This window comes from Phyllopteryx taeniolatus, chromosome 23 (genome assembly GCF_024500385.1).
Source record: "Phyllopteryx taeniolatus isolate TA_2022b chromosome 23, UOR_Ptae_1.2, whole genome shotgun sequence".
NCBI lineage: Eukaryota > Metazoa > Chordata > Actinopteri > Syngnathiformes > Syngnathidae > Phyllopteryx > Phyllopteryx taeniolatus.
The window spans coordinates 2,598,630-2,616,041 of record NC_084524.1 but is presented as its reverse complement, the minus strand read 5'-3'; the positions used below and the strand labels follow the sequence as shown (position 1 = coordinate 2,616,041).

The window sequence follows — 17,412 nt, the reverse complement described above, 5'->3', positions numbered from 1 at the left end:
TAACTTCAATCCCTTTAATCAAAAACAGGACATTATTTCAAATTGACAGCGCAGAAAATGCATAAACATAAATTGACTATCATTCCGCTATTGGTTTGGTTGATAACATTTCAGTATTTGGACAGTTTTAAGTTAAACAAGCTCTCGAAACGATGAATTGATTATCAATATAGCTAACTTTTTTTGTGAGTAATATATGTGCATAAAAAGCACAGGACGCGGTCACATGAAATTGTGCATTTCGACTTCCTTCCATTGTGACAAGTTATCACGTGTGTCAAGGTGTCCCCGCCTGCAGTATTTATAGTTGCGGGAAAAGTGATCCCCGCTGTAACCATGGATACTGTCGCCACGGCGCTACTGTAGCTTCGAGTGGGAGGCCTCGAGAGCGCCTGCGTGGCTGTGCCTTGCACCCCCGCACACGGGGCATTGGACCGTTCCATTGCCACAGTGATTTCATGGCTCAAGGACTTCCTTTGATTTAAACTTGCGCTTCCTGTTCCGTCCTCTCCTCCATCTTAGATAATGACAACAGGGTCGCCGGGCTCGCTGTTGCTCTTCTTCCTCGCTGCATCTTCTAATGCATATATATATTTATTATGTGTTTCTAAAATGGGTTGAATAAAATGAGTTGAATTTAATTGTGATTTATTTTCGATCCATGTCATTATATAATTTGATTTATTGTAAACAAAATAAAAACATGAGCAAAGTAAGCAGTTTTACGTAGACATTTACATTTAAGCCCTGCAAGGTTGCATCGTTTGAGCTTTTGTTGCCCAATTAAAATTCACTTAAATTGTTAATTGATTTATAGTACACAAACGGAAAAAAAATTCACGTGTTCATGAAGAAATAATCACTATCAATAACCACACAATCATAATCAATCAATTATTCAAACAAACTATTTTACCTCATCTACAAATGACCAACGAAGTGGCCGTTGAACACAAAACTTTGCCGACCCGTGCTCTAACACCTGCACGATGCGATCTTTCTGCGTCAGTGGTGGAGCGATCCAAAAGAACATCGACATTAGATACGGCGGTCAAATTCCACCTAGCCTATCGGGTTGATTCCTTAATTAGCGCCGACGTGGGGCCTCAGACTTAACCTCGATCGGACTCCGAGAGCGCCGGCCTGCACCAGAAGTCAAGAGTCGAACTGCGCAAGGCTCAGACGCAAACCCACAATGACTCCTCGGTCACCGCTGTGTGCAGCCAAATTATAGAGGAGACCCAGCTGCTGGGATCGCTCTCCCTTCCAACACATCAGCAGAAGCGCAGTGACGGGCGAGAGAGGAGAGCAGCCCCTTTCAAAAAGCACTCGAAAGCGATGACATAGACGTACAGTAGGTGGTTCCTCGGAGGAAATGAGCACATTAAATGACATGTAACATAAACCTAGTTATTTTCTGCTCAGTCTGAAACCTCAAAGGGCCAAAAAAGGCTCAAGCTTCAAGGAAGCGGCTGCTATCGCGACGGCTTTCCACTCGCAGCGAGGTTTATTTCTGTCACGCTCATCCACACGAGGAGAATTTGGATCTCCTGCTGTCTTTTGCCACGTCCACTCCTCTTCTGCTGCCTTGTCTCCCTTGTACAATCCTCACTTCCTACCATTTCAACCTCCCCTTTTTCATTTTACTAAGCTTCTCTTTTGCATCACTCACCTGCGTACAAACTTTGACGTGAACTTGCTGAAAATCCCGGTGGCGCCGTGCGTCCTTCGGGCCTGGCTGTTGCCGTGCGACAGCGACGGGGACGCGGGCCCCCCGGGGTAGGCCGAGCCCTGCTGGTCCCGGGCCCCCCGTTGCTGGCCCGCGTGGAACGTGCTGCGGATGCCCACCCCTCGGGAAAAGTTGGTGCGGTCCGTCACCGCGGCGCTGCTGATGTTGTGGGCCGACGGTGAGGCGCCGGGCGCCCGCTGAGGTGGGGCGCTGAAGGACAGAGTGGAGAGAGGAATGGGTAAAATAATAAAAGACTGCAAGAGAAACACGAAGAACAGAAAGACCGCCATCATTAAACGGGACATAGTTGTATTTTCGAAAGACGAGTGACCCGATCGATCGCAAGTCTCTATTTACAGATTCCTAAGTGATACAGTAAATTGTGTCACGGAAGTATGTTCAAGTGACACATCTCGATCAAGAGACAAGCTGTGTATGTCGGGGGGAGCTACATTTAGTCTGGGTTGTTAGTAGAAGTTACGGAGAATCTTTACTCCATATGCATTTCAAATTCAAATCATCTGTAAAGCTATTGAATTGTAACTATAAACGTAAGATGAGTTTTCCATTATATTTAACCATTTTTGGGTCATATATGAGTTTCTGGTATATTTATGGTGTCAATTACTTCAGGTTTTCCGCTATTCGCGTCAGGGCTGGGTCCGTCCTCGAAAGTGTGTAATGATCTGATCTGCCAAGCTCTGCAAATGTGTGGTGGAGGTATATGTACGTTTGGTGATGTGTCCTTGCGCCACATAGACAAAGTAGTGCTCTGCGAGATAAAATCCTGTTATTATCTTTAAAGACACTTACTTTTGTTTTTTTCATCAACACTCTTAGCTCTGACTTGCCTAATTTGTCTCCTTTAACTTGTTTGGAGCACTTACCTGCGTGAGAGGTAATACAGTAAAAAAAAAAATCCATCTGTTGGGTCTTTCTGACGTGTCATCCCTACAAGTCAGTCAGCACGCTGACTTGAGCTCAGGTAAAACAAACTCATCCAGCCAGACTTCACATTGACATCATCGCAAAAACTTCTCACTCGCACGCCGCATCGCGTCGGGCGTACATCGACATAGCCTAGCGCATAAGCTCATTCTCAGCAGTCAACAACAGAGAAGTGCACAAGCGCAAACCAAAGGTACAGACACAGAGTCAAAAAAAAAAAGTTGAGAGAAAAGGGGGGGGGGGGGGGGAACAAAACAAACTGTAGAGGAGTCTAATTGGGTTTAACATGTAATGTGATAAGAGGTGGGCGATCTAGTGGATATGTTTCTGTTTCTGTATGCATGTAGCGACGACACCATGAGGAAAATGTAACTTTTTGAGAAGATCGAAGCGCTTGAGGACAGCGTGTTAGGGGGGGGAAAGGGAGCCTATATCTTCTGTCCAGCGTTCCCAACCAGGTTCTGAAGAGCCCGAGCTCATTGCTGAAGGACGCATGCAACATAAAGAGACTTCAAAATGAAGCAGACAAAAGCCACAAAGAGCTGCGGGGCCACCTTGACATTTGCTCAGCATGTCGCTGTTTTTTGCTGAACAGGCCCAGCTACTTCCCAGAAAACATCAAAGTGGCCGACAATCAGACTAAAGCAAGCAAGCCCACAAAAATGCAACAGCAAAGCTCGCACACCAAACGCAGGATTGGTTTGTTAATGAGACATTCTGCAGTACGGTTTGCTGCCATGAGATGGAGACAGGTGATTCCCAAGCTATCGAAGGTAAGCCTTTGGCTGCAGACTCAGCTCAAAGATAACCATGTATTTCAATTCTAGGGAGAAACACCTCCAGCCCTGCCAGCGAAAAACTCTTACTTCGACGCACCGATTGTTCGCTCCACGACACTGGCGTCACTTTACACGCTCTCATTTTCCATGCGTCGAGATCAATTTTGACCCAGGCCAGTAAGATCCTCATAATAATTGTCTACGTCAAATCCTGAACTACAGATCTTGTCCGTCATTAATAAATGGATGATTAATCCTGAATTTTGCAGAGAAAAGGGAAAGTGTATTTTTGTTTTACACCGCCCATTTTGGGATAAGAACATCACGTACATATGACTTGTTTTTGTAGGTGCCAATCTCACACCTAGGCACACACTGACCTTTGTATGACATCTGTCCTTTATGTTTAGTATGTATGACCATTCTTATGCTGTTCTTATGCTGTTTTTACATCCCCACTGTCCCCCTCTGTTACCGTTCCAATATTCTTCGCATATTATATTTTGGACCCTCTCCAAAAACCAACAAGGTGCATGTTTCTGCGGGGAGCAGTGGAAATGTGGTGGTTACACAGGCAGTTCCAAGGACTGTGTCTCACAAAAAATACACACATTTATGGCACACACAGGTTCAAGATTCTCACCATTCTCCTTGAGTCAACACCCACTAGTAAATCTAAAATCCATTTTAGTAGGCGCACTACAGGACTGAAGTCGACAAATAACATTTTTCTCTGGACACTGCATTCGTGAGTGAAAACACGAGCCAGCTACGAACGTGTGAGAGACTTGCCTGGGTCGTGATGCATGCAGGTCAGAGGGGCATGGATGATTGGAGGAGGACAAGGACTTGTGGTGGCGGGGACGCGAGGAGGAGGAGGAGGAGGAGGAGAGGACGGCGGCGGCTGAGGCAGTGGAGGCGCGGGAACCCGGAGTGTTTAAGCTGGGTGGGACGAGTTGAAGACACACACACACACACACAAATACACACACAGACACGGTTGTGTGTGGGTGGGCAGGGCGGTGGGGTGGAGCATGGTTAGAGGCAGCGCATATTAAAACACACTAAATGGGGGGTGGGGAGGGGTGGAGGTAGAAACTCAAGAACACAGGAAGGAGGGACAGAGGAAATGTATGGCAAGCCGCTTGAGCATGAATTCTATATCTTGCTAGTGTGCTGAAATATCCATGTACTAGTACGCTTCACTTGTAAAACAATTCAGCACACTGAGAGATCGACTACAAGTATTTCTAAATAAATGAGACGACGGTAGAACATTTATTTCAGTATTCGTACATTATACAGACTCATTAAACACTTGGGAAATATTTTTCAGGGAGCAAACTCCTGCCTAATTTCGCCATTAAAAAATATTTGTATTGTTTGTTGATTGTTAGTTATGTAATATTCTAGTTTGTAGAGATGGTGATTGTTGGTTTTTTTGGGGGTTACAGTAAACTAGAATCAAAATTATCCAATTTAAAAAAATAAAAAATAAAAAAATCATAAAACATTTCGCTATGAGTTTCACTTTTTGAATTGACCTACCTAACTAAATTCATGCTTTGGCACAAATTTATTGAGATGTACCTGTATGTCAGAATAGTGACATTTTGTCCACTACTGTATGACATTACTGCGCACTAGAACACTGCGCACTTTTACTAGGGAGGCCAAACTGAACATTAGTAGACAACTGCGTACATAAAATGCTGCTAGTTTACATCTAGCGCTTCAATCGTAAAACTACAGTGATGCCTTGAGATAAGAGTGACCCGACTTACTTTCGAGATATTTTTTTTTTTGCTTTGACTTGCCAGCGTAAAATTGAGGCATTCACAGTTGAAGTTTACTGTTAAAGTAAACATCAAAGAGAATTATAAAAATGACGAATATTACAGCAATGCTCCAACAGCTTGCCACAGTAGTGCGTAAAGACAGACATAAACAAGAGGCTAACTGCTAAAACTGCATTGTCATGATTTAAAAAAAAATCATGATTAGCAGAGTAAATAATTGAGTTGTGGCCTTGCACCTTGCGGCAATAATTGTGCAGTAATAAAAGTATATTTTATTGGCTTCCTTAAAGACTGTACTACATTAAACCCCCAAAAAACAAGCGTTATTGATGCCCCTTATATTCCTAGTATAAACCATAAATATACTAGGAATATATATTAAGTTCAACTATGCTTCAAAATTAATCTTACAACTTTACCCTTAAAAATCAATTGTTTACAGATTTAATTTAATTAATTATTTTTTCCCTTTTATAATAGGGACTCAGCCAAGAAAAAAATACAAGTGGCAAAGACTCTCAGACGCAGGCTAAACTTAGCTCCTCATCAACATACAAAGATCATAGGACGTATCACTTCAACATACTTCCTTGACATCAATTACGACTTTACTAAAGGTCAGAGCTTTGGTGCCATCTTGTGGCATCCAAGAGCATTACAGAATGACACCAAAAATATACAGATTCCGCAAATAGGAGGGATTTACTGTATATTACTTGACTACACGCGTCAACCGTGTTTGTGAGCCGCACAGTGAATTTGTATACTATGGCCGCAACACTACCTGTGTGTGTGTGTTTGTGCAGGCGTGGCCATTTTCTGTGTAAGCCTATTAAGCGGGACCACGTCATGCCGCTAAGAGTTAATATTCCATCACAAGTCATTTTAATCTCCTTAAGAGAGAGGTGTGGGGGAACACAAAGACAAGAAAGGGGAAAATAAAGGTGGGAAAAGGGAAAGGAGGAACATTTTAAGAGGAAAAGAGCACCAATAGGAGTCGGTAAGGGGGTCGGGGTGTAACATGTACTGTATAAATGCATTAATGACAAAACTCCAACCCACAGCAGAAAAAGCCGTGCTGTCTCAAATGACCACTGGAGGATAAATAAATAAAAACAGATTTAACTGAATCACTTAGGCTTTGGTAGCGGGTCATTTGAGACTGATGATGAGCAAAACAAGTCATGAAGCGGTAATGACAATTGAGCGCTGAGTCAGTGGGGACCGAGGGTTTCATGTTGAACGTGAAAGGGAAGTAACACAAAGCACCGGTCGGGTTAAGCGTGAGCGGCGTGTACGTATTTATGCTGCATGTGTGGACGTGTGCAAGGTGTGTTTAGCACAAGTACAAATCCTGATGATCAAGGGCATTTGAGATCTGTGCGCTATTGTATGATTTCGAGTGGTGATTAAATACATATCCCAAGGAAAAGGGGTGCCTGTGTATGCGTGTCCACCAAATCCCGCCTTACTTCCGACTGGCCGGCATCCATCGAACCCACTTGGGGTAATCTGTAATCTACTGGAGGTTTGGCCTAAATTCTCCGGAAAGCCTGATTTCCTTGTCCAGCAGGGTGGGGTGGGGTCAAATCTGGGGTTCGGCGGGAGGGCGCCCTGAGCCAGCTGGCTGAGCTCAGGAGAGTACCAGCCAAGGTCTGGGACTGAGCCACAGACAGCTGTGAGATTGCTTCATTCACAAAGCAGAGTGAGGCAGCTTGTGCTACGTAAAACTGTGCATGTTTGCATGTTGTTTCCGCTTGTGTACCCGAAGATGGCTCTTTGGCAATTTTGCGTGTTATTGCCATATTACCTGTCCTTGCCATTCTGGATGCCCTGACCCAGCGTGGCTCTCTCAGTCAGAGGAGAATTCCGACTGCGACCAGTGCCAGTTGACAGGATGCTATTCTGAAAGGATAAATAGGACGAATAACCATTAGGAATAAATAAACAATCTGGAATGATTTGTCAATCAACCGCACTGGACTGAACTGGAAACGACAGAAGTGGCCGTGCTCTAAAGAATGGTGTTCTTATATCAGAAAAAATAAAACAACTAAAACAAATGTTCAACATTCAGCAAGAAGTTAATGTTCGGCCGTGTTATAGTCACATGGCCATTAATCAGGTTAATTAGTGACTAGCTTCCGTTTCGATCTTTGGACCAGATCATCAGATCAAATACAACGCCTGCATTTCCAGATTGTCCCTTTATTGTCAGTGAAGCAAAGGGAGCAAGTGAATCGGTAATACTGCAAAGTTGTGGGATTTTGAAATAAGAAATGCACTGGAGCTCACGGTGGAGGGCGTGGCGCTCTTCTTGCGGTCAGAGGAGGCCAAGGGGCTGGCGGCCACCTTGGTAGTGGAGCTACCTGACAAGCCTTTCCTTCCAGAATCCTCTCCAGCGGTCCGGTTGTCTGCTTGCCCCCCTCTCTTTGAGTAGGAGGAGCCTGGAGAGGAGACGAGGCATTGCAGTCAACATCTCTACAGACCAAAATCCTCAGATCCTGGCAATGGCCCTATTTGAATGTAATCCCAGCATCCCAGCTTTTTCCAAGTTCTCTGGCCTCCACTATGTCACACGCCAGTCTCACCCTGGTCAGTAGCTCTGCGGTTTTGAGGCTTCTGATTGGACGACACGCTGCGCTGTACCTGAGAAAGATGGGAAGGACCATTGAGGCAGTTAGAGGATTCAGCCTAGCACTCGAGCGTGCAGGTAAAACGTTTGCGGAAATGGTGATTATGAGTCCGTCGTCATCTTTGGCAACCACTGGCCACAATACAGAGGCTATTAGTTAGTCATAGTTCACATTGTACCTTGTGTGGCGGGGAGGGGGCATTTATGTTGCTTACATCACTTCCGGGCCGGGGCTTGATACCACCCTCATCCAGCTGATGAACAAAAGACAGAAAATTAACCGAGATATTTAACGACAGCCACAATGCTGATGTGTCGGTGAGAAGTACAGTGAACCCCTGTTCATCACCAGGGTTACGTTCCAGATATACCCCTAATAGGTTAAAAATCTCCAATATACAGACACCATATAATTTTTTCAAATAGTTTCGACAGCATTTTAATACATTTAAAAGTGTGAAAATGTCCCCAATACAAGTACCGTAGAAACGTTTCACGCAAAAACTGCAGTAGTTGAACCACCATGTAGCAAGGGGAACACTCTTTTACCGCTGATGACATGAGAGCATCGTGGGCACGTTTGGGGAAGAGTGCGCACCTCAGAGTTCCTATAGTCCAGTAGCAGGTAGGTAGCCATCACGTCATTGTACTTCTGATTCACCAGTGAGTCCTGGATCTCCTCCTGAGAGAATCCCATCTGCAGCATAATGTCTGCACACAAGCAGCATACCCATTAGACTTCTGAACAAATGATATAAGTCACCATTTGTGTGTATGATGCGTGTCTGTACGTATGTACCTGTCCTCCTGGGGTCCTTATAATCTGGTTGGGGTTCAATGTAGGGTTTGAGTTCCTCTTCCTCGTGTCCTACATTCATCCATCGGTCCCTCATTATCTGCTGCTGGGAGAAAAGCACAAAAACACACGTTAGCAACGGACACATTGGCGAGGGCGACCCTCTTTTTTAAGGGGTTTGGAGAGAGCTGTCGTGTCGCGATGTGAACTGGGACGTGCTTGTGCATGCGTGTACCTCAAGGCTGCCTCTTTTGGAGGGGTTGAGGATGAGGAACTTCTTCAGCAAGTTCTCACAATCGGTGGACATGTAGAACGGAATCCTGTATTTGCCACGCAGAACGCGCTCTCTAAGCTCCTGGAGATGGACAGGGCAGTGCAAAGTCATTTTTGGGTTATTTTATTTCAGTGCGCAATTACAGGGGTACCTTCCGAGTGCGCCAACCTACGAGACGTCGTTTTTAATTGCTTTGTGTTACGAGCGAGTTTCCGATACGTCGCAAAAGACAGTCAAACGCACAAATACAAAACAAAAAACACTCGCAAGGAGCACGGCTCAGATGCTGATACTGAACAAACCACGTGGGAAAAGGCCAAGTCAAGCGATGAGCAAAAACGAGCACATGAACACACAGTGTAAGGCAGTGCGTGACATTCGCACGTTTAGTTACAGCACACTTTAGGAAACTTAAAAAAAAAAAAATTCTTTGTTGTAGTACGTTTTTTAAATTTCTATTTTACAACACAAGTGCTATTTTTCTTTATTTAAAAAGTAACAAAAATAGTGGCGTGTTTTGGAAGGACTGGAATGGATTAATGGCATTTCAATTGGCAAAATTGATATGATAAATCAGCATAATAAATTATGAGCTTGGTCACAGAACTAATTCATTCCTTAATTGTACTACTTTACATTAACAGCCCGTTTGTTAAATAAATAGGAAGACAAGTGATGTCGGTGTTTAACAAAACCATACACAGCGTGACGCAGTGAAAAGGCAAACTTGCTAAACCTAGATACTTCACAGGAATGTTAATATCAGCATCACATTTGGTATCAGATCGCCCACCCAAAATGTGTCTGCGCTTTCAGGATGTGTCATGCGGGTGCTGCCTGAATGCACAGCATGGTAGGTGGCGTTAAGAAATGCAGTTTGTGCAAAGAAGCGAGGCTTGACCACTTCTCATCAAAATACGATCCAAATCAATAACTACACAGTGGCTCTTGCTCAAACCGGTCCAATCTGCTGGGTAGAAGGAACGGAAGTCAGAAAGGCAAAGACTACAACCACCCACACGAAACCGGCAGCCGCTTATATAAGCCCTGGATCCACACACGTATGGCCTTGGCCGCCGGTCCAAACCTTGAGATTCTGTCCATCGAAAGGCAGGGAGCCGCTGACGAGCGTGTAGAGGATCACTCCCAGGCTCCACACGTCCACCTCGGGCCCGTCGTACTTCTTGCCCTGGAACAGCTCAGGCGCGGCGTACGGCGGGGAACCGCAGAACGTGTCCAGCTTGTTCCCCAGCGTGAACTCGTTGCTAAAGCCAAAGTCCGCTATCTTGATGTTCATGTCTGCGTCCAGGAGGAGGTTCTCGGCCTGCGGACAGACAAAAAGGAGGGGATTTAAATGGAGTTGGAGGATTTAGTCAATTTTGGATTTGATTTTATACTTTAATCTTCCAACTTGAGTGTCTGAAACATTGCTTGAAATAGCAGGTAGCACGCAATGGGCAAAATCAGCGATGACGCTTCCCGAAGCTTGAAGTGAGCTATTGAGCAAGTAGGCCCTGGTTGCCTAGCAACAGGTGCACTCTCCTTTTCACATGCTCTAAATATTCTGTACCTTCTACGTGTATGATCTCAAGGCTTGGGAGCGCTTACATGGCGACGGTGTAGACAATGATCAATGAAGTGGTAAAAACCCTTAGGAAAGCTACATCGCATTTTTAATTACGGCACGAGCAGCGACACTTCACTGTGCAATTCAGGCTGATTCCAAAAAATACATCTCCACAGGTGTTAAGCATATGACGTCCTTTTCATTACGACCCGCCGATCAGTGGGTTTAGTGCAGGATGGAACACATCACTACGATGAGTTGTGTCTGCCCTCCAGAAACCTTTCTGGACTTGATAAGAAAATACTGCCAGTGGTAATGCAGTTTGTGCATTACGTGATAGACAAAAGAGGCTCGGTCACTACCAGCTCATCATCGTGCATGTGTGTGCGCGCGTGTGTTGTCACCTTGAGGTCTCTGTGTACTATACACTTCTGATGGCAATACTGCACTGCTGACACAATCTGGGGAGTGAGAAAGTGAGCATGGGACAGAGAGCAGAGAAAGACTGGTTGTATTATGCAAGAAAAACACAATTAGGAAGCAACTGCAATGGTAACGTAGACCTGGATGACTGTTTTTGTTTTTTGTTTTTTTTTATTGTCGCTTCCGCTCACACGCACTGCTTTCACTAACAACATGGCTACGAACAGAGAAGCTACTTTACAGAATTCACCGGTGCCAATGTAGCTATATGGTCACTTTACAGTCAAACGCTCTGAACATTGCCAAAAAAACACGATGCCCATTTACACATTATAAAAAGCAGTGATTTATCACCATGTGGGAAACTTCTGACCCGAGGTATGTGCTTCCAAGCCACAAATATTTTTTACAGGTCACTCTGCTTCACCTGTACAACTCTACATGAGGGGGGAAAAAAAAAAAACGAGACAGCTAGCGAGGGTGCGACGTTTCTCTTTGACAAAAGACAAGCACCATAATGATAAATTGTTGATTGTTTCTATTGTATTAAGGACCATGTTTTCATACATTTCGACGAAACAGGTCTTTCTTCCGAGAGGAAGAACGTTTTTGATACAAGTGAATGCTGGGAAACTTTTTCAAACCGTGTTTAGTATCAGGAGAAATAAAGCAAATCTCAGGGGGGGGGGGAAAAAAAAAAAAAAGCAAAATTTGATAAATGAGATTTTTGTGAAGAAAAATCTAAGTTTTTGTTTGAAAGCCACATCGCCCACACTAAGCTAAAGTGAATCATGTAGTTTGTAATGCACACAAACATACCTGTCGGAATTTGGCACGGGCTTCTTTCTCCTTCATCCTGCCATGAGCCACCAAGTAATCAAACACCTCGCCTACAAGAGAAGCACACAATTACGGCTCAATCCTTCATTTCAAGAAAAAGCTCAAAATATCACACATTTACCTCCACTCGCGTACTCCATTACCAAGTACAAAGTCTTTTCGGTCTCAATCACCTCAAAGAGCTTAACTAATGGTGGCGGGGAAACAAAACAACAAAACAAAAAGAACAGTGAGTGGCCGTTATTTGTAGCCATTCCATTTGAAACGCGGCTCTCCTTTTGACTCACCGATGTTGGGGTGGTTCAACATCTTCATGATCCTCACCTCCCGGAAGAGCTGCCAAACAAGCCACACACAGCTGTGTCAAACACTCATCGGACACAGGCGGCGCTCCTGACTAAGTAAACACCATTTGGGGGTCTGCATGTGCCTGCCATTAGAAAGTCTGCGTGTCCATGGATACGCTACACATGTGGACTGGAGGACGGGGGAGGGCTATGCCCGCCGAACATTTGTGTTGTGGAGTAAAATAGAAATAAGAATTGTCTTTATTGTCATTGTTGGGGCAAAATTCTACAAGAATCAAGTGGTAAGATGACTTTTTGGAGAACCGGTATACTTACCCTTTTGTGCTAATATACATGGGGGATGTAAGCAGTGGCAGTTATGTGGCAAGCCAGGCAGTGGTTCTGCATTTCTATTTGCCTTGACGCAAACACACATGGCAAGACCGCGCGTGTGTGTGTGTTCATGCAAGTGGATAGACCCCACCCAGCCACGATCAAAGGAAGTAATTGCAGCTTATTTCCTGTAATTAAAACTCACTGAAAAACTGGGCCTCTTCAGAAAAGCAGGGTGAGAGTGACAAGAGAGTGAATGGGGACTGGTTTTTTTCCTTAAACAATATGAACATGTGTGGGAGAAAGAGTGTGAGCGGGAGTGAGACACCCACCTTCTGCAAACTGGAGGAGTTGAGTTGTGTCTTATCAATGATTTTAACAGCCACCTAGGAGGCAAAAAAAACAACAACAACATGAATCGTATTCATCTATCACCCAAGAAGCAGATCAGATATACGGGTGCGCCTCAGAGGACGAGCACCCCTTTATTGAGGTGCACGAATTTGATGGCAACACGAAGGCAGCAGGCATCGGTTGCATAATGGGGGCAGAATACGGACACGCGCAAGGGTCGACGGCACCGTACAAAAAGAGAGAGGCAGCAATGAAACCGAAACAAAAATAGAGAGGCAGATGGGAGGGATACAAAGAAGTGTGAAGTGCGACAGAGATGGGGGGAGTTCCAAGAGAGCTTGGTGAGAACGAGCAGGAGAACAAAGGACTGAAGGCAACCGCTTTTTTCCTCTCATCTTTCTAGCGGTGCTCATTTGACTCTTTCGTACCCTCTGACTCTCCCTTGTTTTTCAACTGTTTGCGTGCGTGCACGTGTGTCTGCGCCAGCGAGTCACATGGAGCGTTATCAGGGTGTCAGGCAGAGAGCTGTCACACATTGACAGAGCCCACCCACGTCCCGCCGAACCAACGTGTTGACTTGGTCCAAAGGAGGAGCGCCGGCATGGCCTTACCGCTCTCCCCTTAAAGCGACACAACGCTGGTGTAAGCCGGAGACGTTAAGGCTTCTCCGATGGGGTAAACAATGGCGAGCTTATCTGCAAGGGGATGTATGGTCTTCCAAGCCCCATATGAGCTGTGGCTCTTCACAAAACTATGGCAACGTCAACACATAAACGCCTTCCGTCTGCCACGAGGAAGCCACTTTAAAGGTGACAAACAGTGGACAATTGACAACACAAAAAGCCATAAAAAAAATTTTTTAAATGAAATAAATGGGGGGAAAAAAAGCTGAAAACAACATGGAATCTGCATGGATGCTCGCTTTATGGGGACGGGAGGTGGTTTCACACACACGCCACGCATTTGCAGTCTGGACACAGACGATTAATCATCTCTTCGATAACACTGCAAAAAGTTGCGAGATTTCTTGCCCATTGCTTTTTTGAGTAGTCTGCATTGAGACACAAGCGCCCTCCCAAAGAGCGAGATTTCAACCAGAGTATCCCAACCAGAGTTTAAAAGTGTCCTGTAAGTCTTTATCATTTGTGTTTTTTGAAGGATAAATGTCAGAAAACCTTAATGAAGACAAGGGGGAAAAACATTTATGTCTCCTTCAACGTTCTCACAATCAGTAACTTTACTTTCAACTCAGGATTTTTTTTTTTTTTAAATCTTTCACTCTCAATTATCAGTCGTTGAGTGTGGGGTGCGTGAAGCACAGACAACTACCTCCTTTCCAGTGAGGATGTGGCGAGCCAGTTTGACCTTGGCGAAGTTGCCTTTGCCGATGGTTTTCAGCAACCGATAGTTGCCGATGTGCGGCTGGTCGTCCGACGTGGTCGTCGTGATGGAGTTCCGACATCGCGGCATGCTGGAGCGGCTGGACAAAGACTTGGAGTCCTAACGAGTCGGAAGAAATGGGAAAAGAAGTGTCATACATACTGGGCGATAATAGAAAATGTCACATTTACTGTGACAAAGATAACGACATTCAAACAAACATGACATACAGAATAAAACAAAAACAGCCACAATGCACACAACACAAGGGCACTTGTAAGTCAAGGTGCCGCTGTATTGCATCTCTTTCATTACTCCATTATTTTACTGTAAGTGAAAGTCTATAGAAACTCATGTAAAGCTGTATTCCACTAAGTCAGTGTTGCCAAAAGGTAACAGGGAAATGCAGCTCAACGGGTGCAAATATCGCAGGCCAAGTCTCGGGTTTCCTGTTGCCGTGTTTTCCCGTGGTTAACGTTTAACACACAATTTACAACCTGTGATGAGCCATTAATCCCGGGATTTGACGGAACACATCATATTGTTTGCGTTTCCTTAGCACCGCTCCAGGTGAGAAGTGACAAAAAAGAGGGAAACAAAATCCTGTCGTGCTGGCAGGTTTTAGCACGACTGGCAACAATGTTCCAAATCCAGGAAAGGTTAATTGTGTGTTTGTGTCTGAGAGAGATCTGAGCGGACAGGTAAAGAGGGATCAGGGTCAAACTGGCTCCGGGGTGACGACACGCACAGACGCAAGCGCACAGCGACGCAAGTCTACACACATCCCATGCGCACAAAGGCACGCATGCACCGACAAGCACACGGGAGGGCACGGAGAGTGGCACAAACCACACGCATCCCCTCAGAGAGTTTTCAATGGCACTGTTGGAACTCTCCTGACCGCCCCTTTCCACACCCACTCGTGATTTTATTTGCAATCATCCGGGGACAAATTAGAGGCTCGCTCGGTGTTTCGGATAAGCCGCAGACCGCAAGCGACATCTTCCTCCCAGGGTTACCGCACTTTCGGGGCCCTGGGAGAAGCACGATTACTCCATTGTGTTCCCCCGCTCCAAATGGAAGGTCTCCCGTCTAAAAGCCTCCATCCCCATGCTGACTGCGCACAACAAAGTGGAATGGGGGTGCTTCATCTTGGTCGCTTGCATCAATCCGGGAGCTGAGCGGAGATCCTTATGCGGTCTTGTGTGAGGGTGGAGCAAAGGATTTTTATTTTTGGACCGTGAGGGCAAAGGAGTGGGAGACAGACAATGTCATCATGGACACAACTGGGACACAAAGACACACAATGGGGACTCCCTGTTTGTTTGTTTTTATGCTCGTTCCAAAAATTGTCGGGACTGCACAGTAAATACCAGGGTCACACGAAGTAGGTCTTCTTTTCTCAAGAAAATATGGCGGTACCTCGAATTACAAGTTTCATTCGTTCGGTGACCAAGCTCAAATCAATCGTGCAATATTCACTTCTGAAATTCATCTGTTCTAGCCCTAAAAAAATAAAATAAATATATTTTTGGGGGGGAGGGCTTAAGTGTTTTAACAAAGGAAAACAGCAGAAGACAACGAAATAAACTGGTTTTATAACTCAATAGTGTACATTGGGACAAGCCGGAAGTCACAACAGCTGAAAGAAAACAAAAAAAAAAACTCAACCCAGCGATGACTGGTAATTTTAAAAACATAAATTGGGAAACTTGTAAATCAAGATACCACTATAGTAATCTCAGTGCTACATTTACCACAGCAGACTGACAACAGCTGCATGAAAGGAGAGACTATACCATAGTGATGCGTGAACCAAGTATATTCTCGCCGCTGAAAGAAATTCGTCATCCATTTAGGCGCCGTTCACTTCACACACGCAGCGAGTATTGTGACCGCGTCGAAATGCATCTGCAGGCTGTCAACTGCGTGCTAACCTGCCCAATATCCCCGTGTCACACTTTCTGAATCCATTCACTAAACGTCATGTGAGAAAATGACAGCACACATTGTGGCACTTTTCCAGAGAAGAATTCATTTTTTTCAGTAAAGGGTGGGACGGGTAGGTAGGATACAGCGCTAAGTACTACATTCCACAACTCTTTAGCCATGTTTCAAGTCGGGACTATTTTTGTATACTGATTCTTCCTTCATTTTTGGGCAGCTGCAAGCAAGTCATAACCCCCAACCACCACCCGCAGCGCGCGCGCACACACACACACACACACACACACACACTCGTAAACAAAATACAAACCTGCATTTTGTGCCGTCACCTGGGGGCTGGATTTACATTTTATGGTTTTAAGTGACAGAATTCCGACTTTTCACTCGTGTCATGGCAGCGCAAAAAAACAAAACAAAACAAACTAAAAAAAAAAGTATGGAATCGGCTATCGTCAGATCAGAATCAGGTCCGTGTCAAGTCGAGTCCCGTGAATATCAAGTCGAACCTTTTATACGTTTTAGTTAGACGTCCTGGGTGTCAGCCCAGGCTAACTCAAAATTTAATATTTGGATTACAGAGGACCCTCACATACGCGCGCTTCGGCACCCGCGGATTCACCTATTTGCAGATGGTTTTTTTCAGCATTCTCATTCCGTTTTTTGAGGGGGATGCAATCGCTTATTGACATTTTAAACCCAATTATTCAAAAATTTGGGAGTTTAAAAAAAATTAAAATAACAAATCCCCTCAATGTAATTGAACGAAGGCATTTTGGAAATGCGTCACTTGAAATTTACATGGAAATAGACACTTTAATGCCTGTATCTGATTTTTTTTTAAATGTTTAAATCAGAACTGGGCCGTTGGACCTGTAGTGTAACTTCAGCCTAATAGAAATTCCAGGTCCTTCTTGTTTACAATATTCCAATCGAGGCTGCACAGGCACTCCATTACTCATACAGTATACACAGGCAGTTAACTTTAGCATGGTGGTGTCACACTGGGTGTCGGTTTGGTGTGAATGGGCTGGATTACCCCAAGATGCAAGAATGCATATGGAGCATTCAGCACAGAGCAGCGCTTGCTTCTATATCCTGACGGTATAAAGGATACATTCGACCTACGGTATAGATTTGAACTCTACCGGCCAATCGCGATAACAGGTGTTGATGACGTCATTTTATCTGCCTCAGGCAGAGTGACAATGACTTCACGCACAAAGACCACGGAGCAGGAGGCCCCGGTTAAAAAGCGTCAGTGATTTGGACTCGGTCCAGAATTTTAACAGTCAAATGCGCTTGACTCAAACGGCCACTAAAT

The 17,412-nt window shown here is 44.8% G+C and overlaps 1 protein-coding gene across 11 annotated transcripts in view; it reads right to left on the bottom strand.

The window, feature by feature from the left end:
• The window catches only part of mark2b (MAP/microtubule affinity-regulating kinase 2b), a 30,279-nt gene that overhangs the window by 6,168 nt on the left and 6,699 nt on the right, over positions 1–17,412 (bottom strand). For 6 of the 11 annotated variants that reach the window (XM_061764417.1, XM_061764418.1, XM_061764423.1 and 3 more), the window contains exons 2-17: positions 14,094–14,264; positions 12,743–12,796; positions 12,078–12,126; positions 11,912–11,977; positions 11,770–11,840; positions 10,932–10,988; positions 10,048–10,284; positions 8,922–9,041; positions 8,690–8,792; positions 8,489–8,601; positions 8,070–8,144; positions 7,847–7,904; positions 7,551–7,702; positions 7,066–7,160; positions 4,249–4,398; positions 1,673–1,939 (exon numbers count right to left, since the gene is read on the bottom strand). In XM_061764417.1, the coding sequence (XP_061620401.1) occupies positions 1,673–1,939; positions 4,249–4,398; positions 7,066–7,160; positions 7,551–7,702; positions 7,847–7,904; positions 8,070–8,144; positions 8,489–8,601; positions 8,690–8,792; positions 8,922–9,041; positions 10,048–10,284; positions 10,932–10,988; positions 11,770–11,840; positions 11,912–11,977; positions 12,078–12,126; positions 12,743–12,796; positions 14,094–14,264 (1,838 nt within the window). The remainder of the gene's footprint in view (positions 1–1,672; positions 1,940–4,248; positions 4,399–7,065; positions 7,161–7,550; positions 7,703–7,846; positions 7,905–8,069; positions 8,145–8,488; positions 8,602–8,689; positions 8,793–8,921; positions 9,042–10,047; positions 10,285–10,931; positions 10,989–11,769; positions 11,841–11,911; positions 11,978–12,077; positions 12,127–12,742; positions 12,797–14,093; positions 14,265–17,412) is intronic. The other 5 variants (XM_061764419.1, XM_061764426.1, XM_061764422.1 and 2 more) reach the window with 4 other exon arrangements.